Source organism: Asparagus officinalis, chromosome 1 (assembly GCF_001876935.1).
Source record: "Asparagus officinalis chromosome 1, Aspof.V1, whole genome shotgun sequence".
In the NCBI taxonomy this organism is placed as follows: Eukaryota; Viridiplantae; Streptophyta; class Magnoliopsida; order Asparagales; family Asparagaceae; genus Asparagus; species Asparagus officinalis.
In genome coordinates this window covers 124,007,106-124,025,779 of record NC_033794.1, presented here as the reverse complement: position 1 = coordinate 124,025,779, position 18,674 = coordinate 124,007,106, and the positions used below count along the sequence as shown (strand labels likewise).

The 18,674-nt window shown below is 41.4% G+C and overlaps 1 protein-coding gene across 1 annotated transcript; it reads left to right on the top strand.

The window, feature by feature from the left end:
• On the top strand, nucleotides 4,317-9,174 carry LOC109841031 (ring-infected erythrocyte surface antigen-like). Its single transcript, XM_020409889.1, has 3 exons — nucleotides 4,317-4,447; nucleotides 8,205-8,346; nucleotides 8,890-9,174. The coding sequence occupies exons 1-3, from the start codon at nucleotides 4,317-4,319 to the stop codon at nucleotides 9,172-9,174; spliced, it is 558 nt and encodes a 185-aa protein (XP_020265478.1).

Below are 18,674 nucleotides of genomic sequence, written 5' to 3'. Positions count from 1 at the left end.
AACCATTTATCATTCCAAAAATTGCATGTATTACCATCTCCCACCTGCCATTTCACCAAACTGAAGAAGGTAGAGTGGATACTGTGTAAATCAGAAAAGAGTTTGGAGGCAGACTTCCTAGGAGGGTGAACAAAAGGATTGGCATCATCTTTAGAGTAAAGAGAGAACAAAACTTTACTTATAAGAGAGCTTCTGTCACACGCTTTCCATAACCATTTGGAGAGAAGGGCAGTGTTGAAAGCAGTTAAGTCAATGACCCCCAAACCTCCTTCATGTTTGGGCTTACAGACTGTGGTCCAGTTGACCAAGCATTTGGGTCTTGAGAGGTGAATACTCTCATTCCAAAGGAAATTTCTCCTAATTTTATCTATCTCTTGAATCACTCATGTAGGTAATTTGAAGCAAGACATGAAGTAGAGAGGAATTGAGGAGAGGACAGAGTTGAGGAGAGTAAGTCTGCCACCTATGGAGAGGGACTTATTCTTCCATAGTGACAATTTTCTCTTTAGAGAATCCAGCATAGGTTGCCAATCTCTTTTGCTCAGAGATCCCTTCTTAAGAGGAAGACCAAGGTAGGAGAGAGGGAGAGAGCCCACTGAGCAGTTAAAAGCGGCAGCAAGGGAAGAGCTTTTGTGAGGAGATCTGCCCAGGTAGAAGAGATTGGTCTTCTGGGGATTGACGCGAAGGCCAGTCAATTTGGCAAAGAGAAACAGCACATTTTTGAGGGAGATCATATCTGATATGGCTGCCCTACTGAAAATAATAGTATCATCAGCGAACTGAAGGGCTCTGATGGAGTTTAGCTCCCCCTTCAGATTGAGATCAGCGAGATCCCCCGAGGCTGCACTACATGAGAGCATTTTATTCAATACATCAGCAACCAGCAAGAAGAGCAAAGGGGACAGCGGGTCACCTTGCTTAAGGCCCCTAAAACATCTAAAGAATTTAGTGGGGGATCCATTAACTAGGATAGCTGATTTAGAGGAGAGCAGAAGGTGCTGGATCTAGTCACACCATCGAGGGCCGAAACCTCTGGCTTTGAGGAGGGACAAGAGGAAATTCCAGTTAACACAATCAAAGGCTTTGAAAAAGTCCACTTTGATTGCACAAATTTCCTTTTTGCCAGATGAGCAGAAATTGATCATCTCATGCGCTAGGAGAAAAGAATCCATCGTAGATTTGCCTGTCTGAAAAGCTGATTGGGAATGGTCCACGAGGAGAGGGATATAAGATTTGAGTCTATTAGCAAGAACTTTAGAGAAGATTTTGCAAGAGGTGTTGATGAGGCTAATGGGTCGAAAATCTTTGGGAGAACTTGCTCCGTCCTTCTTGGGGATAAGACAGATGTGGGAGTAATTTATGCTCTGGAGAGATTGTGGGTTAGCATGAAGGCTTTGAATAAAGCTAATGACGTCTGATTGAATAGTATGCCAGAAGGACTGGTAGAAGAGAGCAGGGAGGCCATCGGGCCCTGGGGCCTTGTCTGGGTGAAGGTCAAACACTGCTGCCTTAATTTCCTCATTGGAGAAAGGGAGGTCGAGGGGGGATAAGTTGGTAGAGCTGAGGGGGTATAGAACTTCCCAATCTAGCTGCAGATTGGAGACCGGAGGCTGCTGGAAGAGCCGCGAGAAGAAGTCGAAGAAGGAATGTTTGATATCACTAATATCATTAATAAGGACATCGTCCATGATAAGGTGAGGGATAAAATTCTTTCTGCGATGAAAAGAGGCAACTTTGTGAAAAAAAGAAGAATTATTGTCTCCATCTTTGAGCCACTGAATTTTGGATCTCTGTTTCCATTTAATTTCATCAGCTTTAGCAAGGAGAAGCATGTAATTCTGGAGATGAGCTCTTTGTTGAGATTCTGAATGGGAGAGGGGTCTGGACTCTTCTAGGGAATTGAGATTATGAAGAAGATTCATAGAAGAGGAGATTTGGTGCTTGAGGGATCCCAGGGAGTGTCGAGACCACCATTTGGCTCTCTTCTTGATGAGTTTCAGCTTTGTAGATAGGTTTTTAACATGATCCTCGGATGAGGAGAAGGAGCTCCAGCAGGCTGAGATGAAAGGGTCGAAGTTTGGGAAAGAAGACCAGTACTTCTCAAATCTAAAGAGGGGAGGGTTTAAAGGAGTGGATGTGTCTAGTAGAATGGGACAATGATCAGAGCATGATGATTGATAGGCAATTTGAGTAAGAAGGGGGAATTTAGCTTCGAAATCTGTGGAGACCAAAAATCTATCAAGTCTGGCAAGGGAGGGAGGAGATCTATGGCCAGACCAAGTGAATTTTCTTCCACTAAGAGGAAGGTCAAGGAGATGAGTGGAGTCAATGAGGTTACGAAAAGAATCAATATCTCGAGAACAACTCAATCGCCCACTTCTTTCAGATAGGCTCAGAGTCGAGTTGAAATCACCGAAGACGACCCAGGGAAGGGAATGGGAGTCTCTAATTCTCTTGAGCTCCCACCAGCAGACCTCTCTATCCTCAAGGTCACAGGGAGCATAAGTGGAGGTAGCAACGAAAGACCAGTTAGTGGGACGATGAGTAAGGGTGACAGAAACTGAGAAAACTCCTACGAAGGAGGAGGAGCAGGAGAAGATGTCTTCCTTCCAACCAAGGAGAACTCCCCCTCTGGAGTCAATGGCATCAAGGGATAACCAAGAGGAAATTCTATTGCCCCCTAACTTCTTAAGAAGAGAAGGAGAAGGCTAACTGAGCTTAGATTCCTGAAGACCCACCAGATGCACATTTGCAAGCTGAAGACAAGCGCTCACCAACCTGCGCTTCGCTGGGTTGTTTAACCCTCTGACATTCCATGAACCAATACGCATGATCAAGGAATAAAGCAACTTAAAGCAACGAGGCTGAGAATATTCAAAGAATCAGAGGCCCTTGGGACTCCATAAGCTGGATGTCCCTGAGCTCATCATGATCAATAGGTCCTTTGATGCCACAATTGATGGATATTTCCTCCAAATCATGAATATTAAGAGAATTAATGGGGAGGGTGGAGGCTGAGGAAGAGGAAGTGCCCTTGGATATACCTGATTTTTTACCTTTCCTCTTAATGAATAGGTGCTTCCTGTATGGCAAATGTGACATCAGCCCACTGCTTGCCTTCTTCTTAGCTGCAGCGATCTGTCTCTTAGTATTCTCGAACCCTGGAGGAGGGGCTGAAGATGATGAGTTGACCAAGGGGTCGGAAGAGTTAATCTGCGGGATCTGATCGTTGTTATTAGCCGTGGCTACAACTTGGGAGGGAGCATCGATGCCCGGAAATGATTCCAGAACAGCTTCCCAAGAAGCCTTGGAGATAAGAATCGGGATACCTTTGAAAGTAACGTTAGTCATCTCCGGAGCCTCTGCTGATGCTGGGTCCACTGGAAGAGTGGAGGGAGACTTACTAGGAGAACCAGACAAAGGTCTCTTGCCTTTGAGATCAGGAGGAGGTGGAGCAGACTGCAGACGCTGAGTAGGAGCTGTATCCAAAGGGGCAGAGGGCCCGACGGAAGGTGGGACAGCCATAGGGGCATGGTGTGTCCCCTCTTTACGTACAAAATCTTCAAAGGTGTCCCTATTCTTACCTTTCTCTGCGGAAAGGGGAGAACCTACCAACCGCAATTTGACCGAGCCCTCCATAATGTGGATGCCATCTGGGGACTCATACCTGAAAATCACTTCCTGAGGAATCTCAGAAGGTTCTTTAACATGAAGCATGGCTTTACACACTTTGGCTTCCTTCTTCAACAGAACATCGTCGGAGACAGTAATGATGTCACCAATATCAACAAGAATGGAAGTGATGAACTCAAGGTCCCAAAGATGCAGGGGAAGATCCAGGATTTGGACCCAAGCATAAGAGAACTTGGGAAGGACTTTGAGACCTGCTTTCTCCGACCACGGAGTGAAGACCCCACCGAACTCACCGAAGTCAAAGAAAGGTTTGGAACAGGCATAGTCTAAGGTTTCAGCGTCGGGAAATTGAATGAAGAAGGAAAGATCCGAGGTTTGCCTGACAGAGAAGGACCATTCCTCAACCTTGAGGTGCGTCTCAAGATTAGAAAGAAGATCCGCAAAAGAGGGGTTACCTACCTTAATCTTGAGGAAAGCGTAGCAGGAAAAATCTTCCATACTGGAGATGACCGATGGAGGGAGAGAAACATTGGGGATAAAGAGGGGTGGGGGTGGGGATGAGGGGGGGGGGGAGGTGTCCCTATTCTTACCTTGCTCTGCGGAGAGGGGAGAACCTACCAACCGCAATTTGGTTGCATGGCAAAACACTTTGAAGGCACCATAAAGAGCAATGCTTTGAGCCCATGGTGGTCAACTTCCCACAACGGAAGCACCTGGGGATCTTGGAAGAGGAGGGGATGGAGAAGGAGGAAGAGGAAGACCTGGGTCTTTTAGGCCGCCTCTTGTACGACACTGTGGTCCACCAGACTCTGGGGTGGGGAGAATGCCTGGCTGAGCAGAGAGAGAAGAAGGGGGTGGATTGAATGGATTTTAGGCGCTTGAAGAGGTCCGCAAAGGTACGGTTTTGGGTAGGGAGATGCGGCCTAGAGGACGAAGAGAAAAGGGCACGAAGAGGTTGCAAGGGGTGAGGAAGGACAGGGTTAGAGGAGGGAACGGATGGGGGGTGATGGGGTTGGGTGGGCTTCACTGTAGTCGGAGAAGACTCCGGAGTGATGGTGGATCTTACCCGTCTGCGATAGTGACAACTCGAGGCCTGGAAAAACGAGTCGCCGCAGCTTTGAAAGTCTTTGCCTCGAACCTGGTGCTGAGTCGCTTCCCCTGTCGCTCCATTACCCACTTGACTAGTTATTATTGTTGTGAACTTGTTAGCTCTTTTGAGTAGCTTGCTATTCTTGGAAATAGATAATGTGGTTAAAATCCGTGCTAGATCAGTAATGTCATCGACTCATCAAATAGGCTAGATTGTGCATGAAGACGTCTTCCGTCAAAAATATGATTTATAAGCGTGTTTTTATAGCATGGCTATGCTCTCGATATCGATATCCCGATATGAGATTTTTCCTTGGCTATTACTATTATAGCATCGACTATACGATGCCCTCTTCTTGATTGGACATGTTCTGGGTTACGGTTATTTTTCATAGTTTTACGGAAGCCGTTCTACAGTAACTCTATGGTTAGTGCATAACATTTCATGCACAGTTATTTAGATTAAACAGGCAAAATGGGGTTTAATAAAGGGGAATTGGACAGAGAATGTGAATATTCTTCTCTAATTCAAATAACTTCTAAAATACTAATGTGCTTGTGTGTCTCATGTTTGACCTTGTTTGATATCTATTCTTAGCATTTTATTTATCATCTTTAATTGAGTTGTCATTTTTTTTCTTTATCCATGCCACATTACACGCACACATTTCCTTCATTTTTCATGCTTGTTGGGAGTTTTCTGACTCCCCTGGGGTTTGCATGCCCCAGACTCGGGAACTGTTCTTTCTTCGTAGGATCGTGAGTATTTCGAGAAGCAGGCTCAGCAGCAGTGATCACCATTCATTCCATTCAGTTCTCCATTTCACTTATCTTAGGTAGTTATTTGATTGAGACTTTCTTGTAAATCTCTTGTGGATCTTTAGATTATGAATGTTTTATTTTCTTCCATTTTGGATAGTTGTGGACTCGTCACAGACCTCTAAAATTTTAGATATTTCTTTATCTATCAATTTCCTTTTATCTTGATTACATGCTCTATGGTGTAGTTTTGGTTTTATATTGATATACAGGATGATCTAGAGGCGTGAATGTGACCGTAGGGTTACATTGTCGGTCGAGTCACATTCCAAACTATTACATTTTAGAACCAGGGCATGACAGGTATTGATAGGACGCCTCCCTTGGTGCTCGTGTCGAGTTCGCTTCTCTTGGATGATACGATCGAAGTTGGGGTTAAGCTTTAGTACACAGTAGAAGCTTCAGTGTGGTTGAGTTCGACTACCCGAGCTTAAAAAATATCAAGACTGAAAGCTTAGAGAGGGCTAAAGAGCCAATGAGCCTCAAACCTGAGAGTTCAGATCGAGTTTAACTCAATAATCTAAGCTTGCAGCCAAGAATGTTCAACCAACCGATGGAAGCCTCTGCTTAGAGAGCCGATTTATTAGAGAGAGCTGCTTTGCAAGAGTTTGCAAAGAGTTTGAGAGTCTTAAGTCTGAGAATTCAGACGAGTCTCCTTCAACAAAGGGAGCCTTTAGCAAAATGAGTCAAGGTTCAACATTCGAAAGTGGGATGATTACCCAACAAAAACTAGGCAGCCAATCAACCCCCTTTCATGTTGGCTGAAAATAGCTTTAAATATGCAAAGGATGACATGGGTCATCCCTTGATTTGTGGGATTTGACCACTAGTAGGGATGAGGGAGTCAGCCACCCTAGCTGTAGGATGTGTCCACCTAGGGGAAAGCAAGAACTTGTAGAAAGACCGACTCAAACTACATTGGCTTATCGAAAGCACTCCGAAGGCTTCAGGATCGAGGTCTCATTAGCCAAAAATAGTCACCCTAGCTGTGGTATGTGACCACCTAGAGGGCCTAACAACCACCCTAGATGTGGGATGTGACTACCTAGAGGGTCTTGTTAGCCGCCCCCTTCTTATAGCCATTAATGACTGGCTAATTCCTTGATTTGTTGGATATGATCATGCTTAGGTGAGGAACGCCATGCTCTCCCCATTGAAACATAGGATATGACCACTGATGTGACTGTTCCTATACTCCAAGTGGGTAGTTGGTAGTGCTCATGGGTTTCTAGCTATCAGGCAAGCTTGGTCTGCGCAGGCGAGGTGCAGGCTGTCGGGTGAGCTTGGCCTCCAGGCAAGCTCGAGCCATGCAGGCGAGCTTGGCCTTCAGGTGAGCTTTTAGCTCAAGCGGGTAGGCTCAACAACCAGGCAAGGTTAGGGTCGTGCTGGACGACTCAAGTGGGACCTAACTTATGCTGGCGAGCTGGATAGGTTCGCTTTGCTTCGGGTCGACTGAGACCACCCTTCTTGTCGACACGGGGGTGTCACCTCGTGGGGTGGACTGACAACACCCTTCGAGTCGACATGAAGGGTCTTGGCCATTTGGTCTTCAAAGTGAAGGGGTTCTTGGAGAGTCGACTCTGGGAAGAGGAGTCGATTAAGGCCGCCCTTCAAGTCGACTAAACGGTCTCGGCTCAGGGTCTCAGGGTCTCGGACCTTAAGTCGACTAAGGCCGCCCTTCAAGTCGACAAAACGGTCTCAGCTTGGGGTCTTGGGGTCTTGGGGTCTCGGGGTCTCGAACCTTGAGTTAACTAAGGTCGCCCTTTGAGTCAACAAAAGGGTCTCGGCTCGGGGTCTCTTGATTCTCGAATAGATTAAGGTCACCCTTCAAGTCGACCCGAGAGGTCTCGGCTCGGGGTCTAGTCCCGAAGTCTTCGAGGTGAGGGCGAGTCGACACAGGGAGTCTTGTCCCCTTAGTCTCGTGGTCTTGAACTTTGAGGAGGCTAAGGTCGCCCTTCGAGTCGACACAAGAGGTCTTGACTCTTTAGTCTCGTCCTGAGGTCTCCGAGGCGGGGGTGAGTCACCATAGGTGGTTTCAACCACTTGGGGTGTCGTCCTAAGGTCGGCAGAGGTGTCGACTTCGAGGGTATTGTCTGACATCGTCTTTTGAGTCGATGAGGGGGGACTCGACCACCTTCGAGTCGACGAGGGGTTTTCGACCACTTCGATCTTTGAAGGGTAGACTGACACCGCAATGCCTTATGCAGATGAGGAATTGCACAATGTGCTATCGAATCCGCTGTTACTGCTCGAGAAGAAGCTCCTTCAAGTCGACGAGGGGGTCTCGGCTATATTCGAGTCGGCTTCAAGTGGACTAAGTCGGTTGGACCCTAAGGGAGTCAGCGGGAATATGGGTTGAGTCGGCTGGAATATGGATTGAGTCGGCTGGACCCTAGGGGAGTCAGCCTGCCTTACCACAGATGGACCATTGAGCTCTTTTGCCTATTTCAAGTTGTGCAGGGATAAAGGTAATTTTTATTGCCTACAATTGTATTTGTTACAACTTTGATACTACGAGATGATGGGCATAAAGAAATATACATATGGCGACAGCTCCAGACCTCCAATGACAAATTGGGCATCAGAGGATGTGAAAGTCTCATCTATGAAGATGAGCATAATTACATTAATGGCTAAGGTAGCTTCATAACTTTTGTCCATAGGCCTATTGTGGAAGTTGGGCATATTCCTTCAAATGTTTATGCACTTTTTGCAGTACCAAGGGAGGAAGGAGTGCATCATAAGCCTAAGGCAGAGAGAAAGGCGAAGGAGGATGAAGCTAAGAAGAACTACTCAAGAGGCTATGTAAGTATCCTGTTAAGTAACTTATTTCACATTAACTGTAAACAATATCCATGTTATGTCTAATCCTAATTTATAATATAATCTCTAAATAATCTCATATCATAGAAAACATATTGACGCTGCTTTTGAAGATGACTCTACCAATTGAGCAGCAACTTACTTTTTAGAAAAATTATGCTAAATTTCTCAAACGACTACTATTTTCCATAAAACAGAGCAAGAGTACATATTATAAAAAAAATTATGATTGAGATCAACTGACTACATAGAATAGTTGAAGAATTTGGAAGACGTGATGAGGTTATATACCCGGTGGTGCTGAAGAAAAATATTAAATAGAAAATTAAAAAAAATTAAGTTGAATTCACGGGTAGCTGAGGAGGAACAACATTCCAAATCAAGCAGAGTACATAAGGAAGACCCCATCATGCAAGAAGATGAGGAGAATGTGGATAATAAAGAGGATAATGTAGATAGGGAAGATGAGGAGAATGTAGATAAGAAGAGGAGAATGTGGATAATAAAGAGGAAAATGTATATAAGGAAGAGGAGAATATAGATAGGGAAGATGAGGAGATTGTAGATAGGGAAGAGGAGAATGTGGATAATAAAGAGGAGAATGTATATAAGGAAGAGGAGAATGTAGATATGGAAGAGGAGAAGAATGTGGATAATAAAGAGGAGAATGTATATATAGAAGAGGAGAATGTAGATAAGGAAGAGGAGAATGAAGCAGAGGAGAATGTAGATAACAAAGGTGTAGAGATTCATCATGTAGACAGTAAAGTTGTAGAGGAATTGGAATCCCGGGGGGAGAGGAGAATGTAGATATTGCACACTAAGTGGACAAAATTGTAGATTACTTTACGAGTTCTGTGCAACAGGAGAAAGATAAAGCAACCACAAAAAAGTTATTATCATGCAAAGTTAGGTGACCAAGCAGAAGGGCTGTGAAGAGGTCTAAACACATTACGACCCCATACACAGAGGGAATGAAAAAGTAAAAAAATTACTATAGATATACTTTCAAGCCTTGAACATGTACATACAGTTGACAAAGTTACACGTTTTTACCCCAGCAACCAAGAAGCCAATTGGGATGTGTTAAGTCTGAAGCCAATGACAAAGGAGGAAGAGGATCTATTGGTCAAGCTAAATGCAGGGATCCCAGAACCTAAAGGTTTTAACATACGTATTCTTGATAGCAGGGGTACTTTTGTATATAATTTTAGGATACCACCTACAGTATCATCCAGGCTCGACACAGCCAAAAATAATTGTCTATCAAAATTTTGCTCCCAAAAGTATCATAAGTAAGTTTTAATTAACTACTTATATGCTAATTCGCTATTAGTTAGTCCAAATTCCGGTGGTACAAGATTTTTCAGGAATTATGATGTTATCAAAATAACTAACAATAGTTTGAACAGAGAAGAGCTATTGTATTTGCTTCGTGGTGGCCGGCTTGATGATAATGTCAGATTATATAAGCTTAATAATTGAAGGTGCCTTGTTTATATTTAATTTTAATTTTTCATTGATGTTACAGATGGAAGAAGCAGTGTTGGACACGCTTCAGATAGATGCATATAACAAAAAATTTGGAGTTGTCTTAGTGTTATTTCTTGTATGTACATGTTAGGTCTAAATTAACGTGTTAGTTCTAGCTGAAATGCATGTTATTTCTATCTAGGGTGCATGTTAATTCTAATGGAGTTGGTGTTAGTTTTAATTGAATTCGTGTTAGTTCTAATGGAGTACATGTTAGTTCTAGTTGAGATCTTGTTATTTCTAATGTATTTCATGTTAGTTCTATCATCTCTCATGCATAATCTTAGATTCTCCCTTTTAATTTCAACCTATACATTACTTAGTATTGATGTCCGAGATCACACAGTCGATGAGAGCTATCTGCTGACGACAAAGAGCAATAGGATGAGAGATGGGACCGCTTCCTACTTCGACTTTATGCCTAGTTCTTAGAGCTCGGGACGGATGAATGACATGTACACGTAAGAATCGTAAGAGGGCGGGGCTTGTTTCCCCCGTGGTACCTCCGACGATCAAGTCAGTTGGTAAATTTGAGTGGGTGGGAGGAAGAATGGTGTGTTCTTCTTCTTGTGTAATATGTGTTGTTTTTAGGGGTCTTTTATTGCGAAAAACCAAACCTCTTTTTATGGTGAATAGCGTCTGTATTTATAGAGGATGCCAATAGTAGATTAGTTACTTCATGAGTGTGTGGTAGACAACGGTGAGGGGTGAGCTGGAGGCTAAGTCATCATTTTCTCTATACATGGTTTGTGAGTGACGAGAGGTCACTTCAATGATATTAGGAATCAGCAGTCGACGAGGCTTGTTAGTGAGTGACGGGAGGTCACTTCAGCGATACGAGGAACCNTGAGGGTTTAGACGACTGAGGATGGAGACATAATGATGATCATCAAAGGTTAAATATTGTTAAATAATATTCTGATTTGTCCTTGGGAGGAGTGTCAACTAACACTGGGTAGTAATCCTTTGATATGAAGAGGATCGACTGAGTCCGCCTCTCGAGTCGTCCCTAAGGAATGATGTCGACCCGACTAGGGGAGTGACGACTCGTGGGATTACAAATTCGTGGGGAGTAGGGGACACCCTATAACACTTAGTTTGGAGCACTCACTCTATAGATATGAACCGGACAATTACATGCTATTTTTGTCATATATTGAAAAATATACCGCCGTCCGCATAGAGCATCTGTTGATCCCTTTGGTTCTCATGTTAGCTCTAGCTAATTTCGTATTAGTTCTACTTCTAACTAGAGGTAGTTCTGCTAGAAGTGTTGGTTTTAGTAGCTATGTTAGTTCTACTACAGCTCATGCTAGTTCTAGTGGTTCTCGTGTTAGCTCTAGTTGATTTCGTGTTAGTTCTACTTCCAACCTGAGTTAATTCTCATATAAGTGTTGGTTCTAGTGGCTATGTTAGTTCTACTGCAGCTCATATTAGTTATAGTGGTTCTCGTGTTAGCTCTAGCTGATTTCATGTTAGTTCTACTTCCAACTAGAGTTAGTTCTTCTATAAGTGTTGGTTCTAATGGCTATGTTAGTTCTACTGCAGCTCATGTTAGTTCTAATAGTTCTCGTGTTAGCTCTAGCTGATTTCATGTTAGTTCTACTTCCAACTAGAGTTAGTTCTTCTATAAGTGTTGGTTCTAATGGCTATATTAGTTCTACTGCAGCTCATGTTAGTTCTAATAGTTCTCGTGTTAGCTCTAGCTGATTTCATGTTAGTTCTACTTCCAACTAGAGTTAGTTCTGCTAGAAGTATTGATTCTAGTAGCTATGTTAGTTCTACTCCAGCTCATGTTAGTTCTTGTGGTTCTTGTGTTAGATCTAGCTGATTTCATGGTAGTTCTACTTCCAACTAGAGTTAAAACGAAACGTAGTAGTTTGTAAATAAACAACTTTAAACAAAATGTAGTAGTTTTTAAATATACAAGCAAAATAATTAACAACATACTAAACACTTAATCAACAATAAGTTCATTACATATTTTACGGTTATAACATTCCATATGACATCGAGAGCATTTAAGTGGTCGGGTGTAAACAGTTCTGTTGTTTGTAGGCTATCTAAAAATTACTACAGATAGTTGATCCTCATCAAACACCAATGATGTAAATTATAATTTAATGGATTTCAGAAGGCTACAATTTAAAGACTTTCACGTAGATCGATAAAAGTTACGATCTGATGACCTTCACAACAACCGATGAAAGCTCTAGTTCAATAGCCTTCATAATCAACATCGAGAATTACAATCTGATGACTATCATATTTTTAAGGAGCTAAGATGAATATTACAAGATGATGGTCTTTGCAACGCTCTAGTAAAAGAGACTACAAATTGACGATTTTTTCAAATCAAAACACGGATATCTCTTAAACCATAAGGAATTTGACAAAACGGATAGGAGCAAACCGAACCCTATAGGTAGGTTTGGTTGGCTCTGTCTCATCGAGATAGTTAATTTTTATCTACAATTCATCCAATTCTGACTTACGGTTTGAAAGTTATGACTTGTTCTTCACAGCAAGTTATGTTCTAAAGTCCATCTGTAAGACTAGACTTCGATTGAACATTGGAATTAGCCTGAAGCTCACCAAGCTCGCCTGAGGCTCGGCTCTATGTTCCAGAGTCAAAACACAGAGGTTGTGCTCGCGTATCAAGTTCAAAACACAGGAGTCATCCCCGACGTTCAAGTTCAAAACGCAGTGTTCATCCTTAGCGTTCTAGTTGAAAACGCAGAGGTTATTCTCGCGTTTCAAGTTCAAAAATGCAGGGTTCATCCCCAGCATTCAAGTCCAAACTGTAGGCGTATAAAACTGCTTATGGGTCCCTTAACAAAGCTCAGCACGACGATTCGACAAACCAACGAATCATCAGGTGACGTATCTAAACACGGGCGTTAATCCGCAACACCGAAGCCAAGTGATACGCAACGAAGCAGATTAACGAGGCGACGAGGTTAACGAACCGCACGCGAACAACGGAATACATCCACTCACGTGCGGAATCAAGCTAACGGTTCGGTGAGTCGACGAGTCATCCAACTATATAACGGATTCGAACTCGAACTCCAAGGTGGATTTACTGCCATATCAGGATCCGGACTGCCAAATCAGAGTTTAGATCAACGACGAAGCGGATTTACTGCCATATCGGGATCCAGACTGCCAAATCAGAGTTCAGATCAACGACGAAGCGGATTTACTGCCATATCGGGATCCGGACTGCCAAATCAGAGTCCAGATCAATAATAAAACTCGGATAAACCGCGAAACCGGACGACGGGCGACACGGCAAACAACCGGAAAAAGCTCGGCCAAAAGCCATCTAGGCGGCTCGGTGAGCCGAGCCACCAAGTGGTGGCTCGGCAACCGAGCCACCAAATGGTGGCTCGGTGGCTGAGCCACCTTGGTGGCTCGCCGAGCCACCTTGAGGTGGCTCTGGTGGCCGAGCCACCCCCCCTCCTTCCCGCGCGGATCTGGGCCCAGATCTAAGCCCAGATCCGCTTTCAATTGCCTATAAATAGATCCCTATGGCTCATTTGTCAAAGGTTGGAATTTTTGGAGCCGAAACTCTGCTGAAGTGAGAACTCAACCTCGGATTTGCAACTTAGAAGACTCGGACTCTCAGATCTGGTTCTTGGCGATCATCCTCGCTATATTAGGCAGGAGTTCGAGAGATTAGATCTGAGATCTACACGGTTTTCCTCCGGATCAAAGCTTGGCCTTTGATCCCGAGAAGAGTCTCGATTTCACTTGGTCGATTTCGATAACTTGGGCTATTATTTCCTTGGCGAAATAATCCCCACGGCCGTTATTTCCTTGGTGAGATAATGCCCGCTATACCGTGTAGATCCGACCGGATCTAGATCGCGCGGTGGTCCACGGATAAACCCCAGCGCAGGCAAAGAACCCACAAAAGCGAGTGACCGTAAAACAGGAGCTCGTGATTCGTTCGACATACAAGGAAAAAGTTGTAATTTTTATTTTCTTTTGATCTCGTTGTAACCGGATCTTATAAAAAGACCGGATCTTTGTGTAATCGATAAACAATTGCCAAAGAGCACAATGACGTCAATGAAAGCTACGATTTTTCCCGCAAACACAAACACAGAGTTCATGACTGCGTTCCAGACTTAAAATGTAGAGTTCATGGACTCAAAACACAGAGTTCATGCAGAGCCCAACTCCGCGTCCCAGATCTAAAACGCAAAGTTCATTTCTGCGTCTTAGATTCATAGCGCTGTGTGAACACTGTGTTTTCAGCCTTAAGCGAATGCCCAACTCTGTGTTTCAGGTCTAAAATGTAGAGTTCGGGCTTAGAAAGCTAGTTTCGGCGTTTGACTCGTTCAAACACGAGTTGAACGGTTCCAGAAACTATTTTCTCCCCACGATTTGCAGGGATCACCACCCTATCATGGAGAGATTTATGGAGGGCGGTTACACCCCATTAAACCCTCATTAAAGAGAGATTTAAGGAGGCAGCTACACCCTTAAATCCCCTATAAATAGCGAAAAACTAAACTGAGTTCAGGATCTGGAATTTTAGAGATCAAAAGGCTCTCTCTTTTCTGGATCAGAATTCTTGGAGATCGGCACAAGGTTTCTTGGCAGAAGAAGGATCTCGACAATCTTCAGATCCTCGGAGTTGTTCTTGGATCTTTCATCAATCTTGGCTTAGTAACCGAATTTTTGGTTCAAATCAACTCTGTTACAGAGTTTAAACTCGCTCTGAGTTCTTAAACTCGTTAAGAGTTATTTTGAAACTTGTCACGCAAGTTATCCTTGACATTAATCAAGAGGATTCAACCGTGTTTCATAAGTTCAAGCATTCGGATTGTCAACGAGAAGCAAACTAGATACAAACAGCGAGGGAGATATCTCATCCCTACCGTAAAAAACCCAGACTTAAACAAAGGAGATGATCTCCGCCGATCTTCTTCTCTTTTATAAATCGGGATTCTGATACAAGAAGATTATAATTTCTTTTTCTAAGTTAGTTAGAGAGAAATTATATTGAGAGAATTGTATTTATTCTTTGTTTAAGCCAGTTAGAGAGATAATACAATAAATTATATTCTTAATTGTCTTCTTCAATTTTTCCACCAAACATTGTTGATACGCCTAGTTTTATTTCTCCCTTTCCTTTTTGTTGTTAGCGGTGGTAGGATCTGTATCTCCTCACGTGGCATGCTACGCTTCTCGTAATTAAGGATGGGGTAGAGGATGGTCTCGTAGCTCTTTTTAAAAGCTTTAACCATCATAAACCAGTCATAGAATTGGTAAACATCTCTCTTCATAAACATAATGGTTGCACATGCATGTTTGCAAGTGATACGAGTTACATCCTACGCATGGCACGTGCATGTTTTTTGGTCAAGATCCACTTGACAAGTTTTATATGATTGTATCTCAAATAATCCTCCATGGGATTGACGCACATCCAATGGACGCCCATTTTTCATGTTCTCTTTGAGGACAAGCTCAGCTTTGGGACAAAGAAATTGATTCTAATTTTTAGCCATGACTTGTCGCTCATGCATGCGAACCATAATCTGTTTATGTATGTGCTCTACCAGTTGTAGTATACGTGGAAGTCTAGCTTCATGTATCCACTTGTTGAATAACTCTACAACATTTGATGTAGCGTGACCATATCTGAAACATAACAGGGAATTCATCACAATTTCTGGTTAGTTCTACTGAGTAGGCATTCATGTCTAATTTCATTAGGCAAACGACTTAATTGAAATAAAAAATGAAATAGCTTATAACTTACCTAATTCCAGGAAAAAACACATTTGCCCAGTTCTCTGGAGCGTAGTTCGTTACAATATTATAGTCTCTTTCGTTAATCAGTCAAATATCGTCTATATAATCATTCTATTCTATTTTAATATATTTGTATCAAGCGGATTGCAAAAGGTTCCCCAAAATTTGAGTAGTATTTGCCTTTAGTCCCAAGTCCTTCAATTTTGTCTTAAAATTCTCAACTAGATGTAGAACACATCTAGAGTGTATAACATCTAGAAAATTTTCTCTACTGCTTCTCAGATCCCCTTATCTGCATCTGATATTATAACTAGCTTGTGTGGAGGGATGTATGGATCTGATCTTTTATAAAGAATAGACCACAAACCTATAAAGAGTTGTAGTTAACATACACGAAGTTAGAGTTAATAAGAAAAGAGTTAGAACTAACATGATAAGCAATAGAACTAACATGACTCAGGTTAGAACTAACCTTGTAAGAACCACTTTCAGTTAATGTTATTTTCATGTTCACATATGCAATAGGCTAATAGAAATACCCGTTGATTTCCATCGTATGCTATGACGCTGACGAGTATACCTTTGAATCAATCTTTTAGAAAGGTACCATTCAAAAATATAAGTGGTCTACATCCATGTAAAAAATCATTTATGCAGGCGGCATAGCAGATGAATAGCCTTGTAAACCTCCCCTCATCTTGTTCAACATGAATATAGCTACCTGAGTTTGTCTTCTTAACATTTTCTACATACCTAAAAATTTGAAAATTTAGTGTTAGGATTAACATTAACAAAATTAGTATAAACAGCGTAACATAAATGAAATTAGTTTGTATATGGTAGATATTATATTTTACCATCGTAATTAATCATAAGACTCATGGGCATCACCATATAATTGCTCTTATGCTCTTTCTTTACCCCCCACCATATCTTACTATAATCGACCCTAAGTCTATACGAACTTAGAAACTCCTTTTGTACATTAATAGGTCATATATCCGGTTGGACCTTTAACGTAGGTTGTAATTAGGTCGCGATGAATTGTCGAGAGGCCCTAGATTGACCTACATTATTGTCATGCTGCCCACAAGTATGATTGTCCACGAACCTTTTAATTTCAAGTCTATTTTTATTTTTAGGTAGAGAGGAAAATAACATCCACGAGCAATTTTTGGCTTTCTTAAACCGATAATAAACTCGAATACGCTTCGGTTCATTCTTTGTAAATAAGTACTCAAATTTTTTGCCATGAAATAGTATAGCAAAGCCAATCTTAATTCTTTCGCACTTTCAAATCGTTGTCCCTCGCCGGTTAAAGTAGTGTGCCACCAAGCAGGAATCTTCTCTGATTTGCTAATCATGTCATTAATCATCAAAATATTATCTCTATAAGGATTGTCATTGGGAATTCTATCTGAAATACATGTGGACGTTGACAACAGCGGACCATTGTCTATTTTTTTTGAGTTCAAACTGCTAGAATCGCTACAAATATTAATTACATAAATAAATAATCATAAACTACACAAATAGTAACATTAACAAATAACACCAATCAGAAAAAAACAAAAATAACAATAGTTTGTGTTAGAACTAACTAGCATGAAATCTATTAGAACTAACAAGAGCTCAATTAGAACTAACATATTTGACCTAACATGGAACCTGAGCTAGAACTAACAATAAATCGATTAGAACTAACAAAATATTAACTAGAACTAACAAGAAAACCATTAGAACTAATAAGAAATCGATTAGAACTAACATATTTGACCTAACATGGAACTGGAACTAGAATTAACAAGAAAAACGATTAGAACTGACATACAATCGATTACAGCTAACATAGAACTAACATGGAACTAACAAGAACTAACATTAACTAATTTTACACTTAATGTGGTAAATATTCATCTTAGCATAAAAAATCCAATAACCTACATGTCTTGTCGAACTTGCTCGTTTTTTGGATATTTGAAGAATCCTATGTTTCTTTAAAAGCTTACAAGTGAACCTCTTTTAAACCAATATTGTGACAATGCTCCACCATATACGACATATCATCTTCATTCTCAATAGGAAATTTAAAACTTCCATTTATTTCATCTTTGTATGACAAAGTTAATGAATCATATGAAAGATCTAACCTCTCTGACACATCAAATTTGAGATCTAAGATGGTAGTTGAAGAGTTAATCTTTAAAAATACTGCTTTATCACCCGAAGAGACAATGCAAATGATGTCCTTCTCAGCCATTATGAAGGGAAGGTAAGAATAATGGATCGAATTATAGGATAAAGAGGAGTAATAGAGACAGTAATGGAGAGAATTTTTGGCTGAGAAAGATTAATGAAGAACTTATTGCTCATGATAGAGTAAAAAGAGGGAGAATTTCCCTCCATTTCTTACATCAGATCGCATTAATAGGATGTGACTTTTGGGGACGAGGCGTCTGGGGAAGAAGGAGGAGAAATTTTGGGTTTTTTAACATACAATCTCTTTTGAGTATGCTATTGACGTGAAGGGGCCTTAAAATATAAAATGATAATTTTTGGAGCTGATCCATATGGGCCAAAATACAAAGGACTGGGTTACATGAAGTCCTTACTTTTAGGGCCTCGACACAATTTTCCCTATAAGTTATTAGACTATCAAACACATAACTAGTTATATCTCTTCCCAATGTAAGGGATTTACCAAATAACTTTCTTATTTTCTTGCATACTTACAAAAGTTTTGAGAATAAGTAACAAGTAACATATAAGGACTCAAAAAATATGTAGTAGCCAAACATGCTCTAATTCTATTTTTCCTCTTCCTTTAAGTAGTAATTGGGGTTAATATCACAATCTCATCTTTTAGTACACTGTCGTTCACATATTCAAAAGTTAACAATTACTTAATTATACTTAGCATGGAACAGGTAAACGTTAACAATTAATCACCTATGCTTCACATGTATTAGTAAATCATAATAGTTAATCTACTAGACTTAACATTT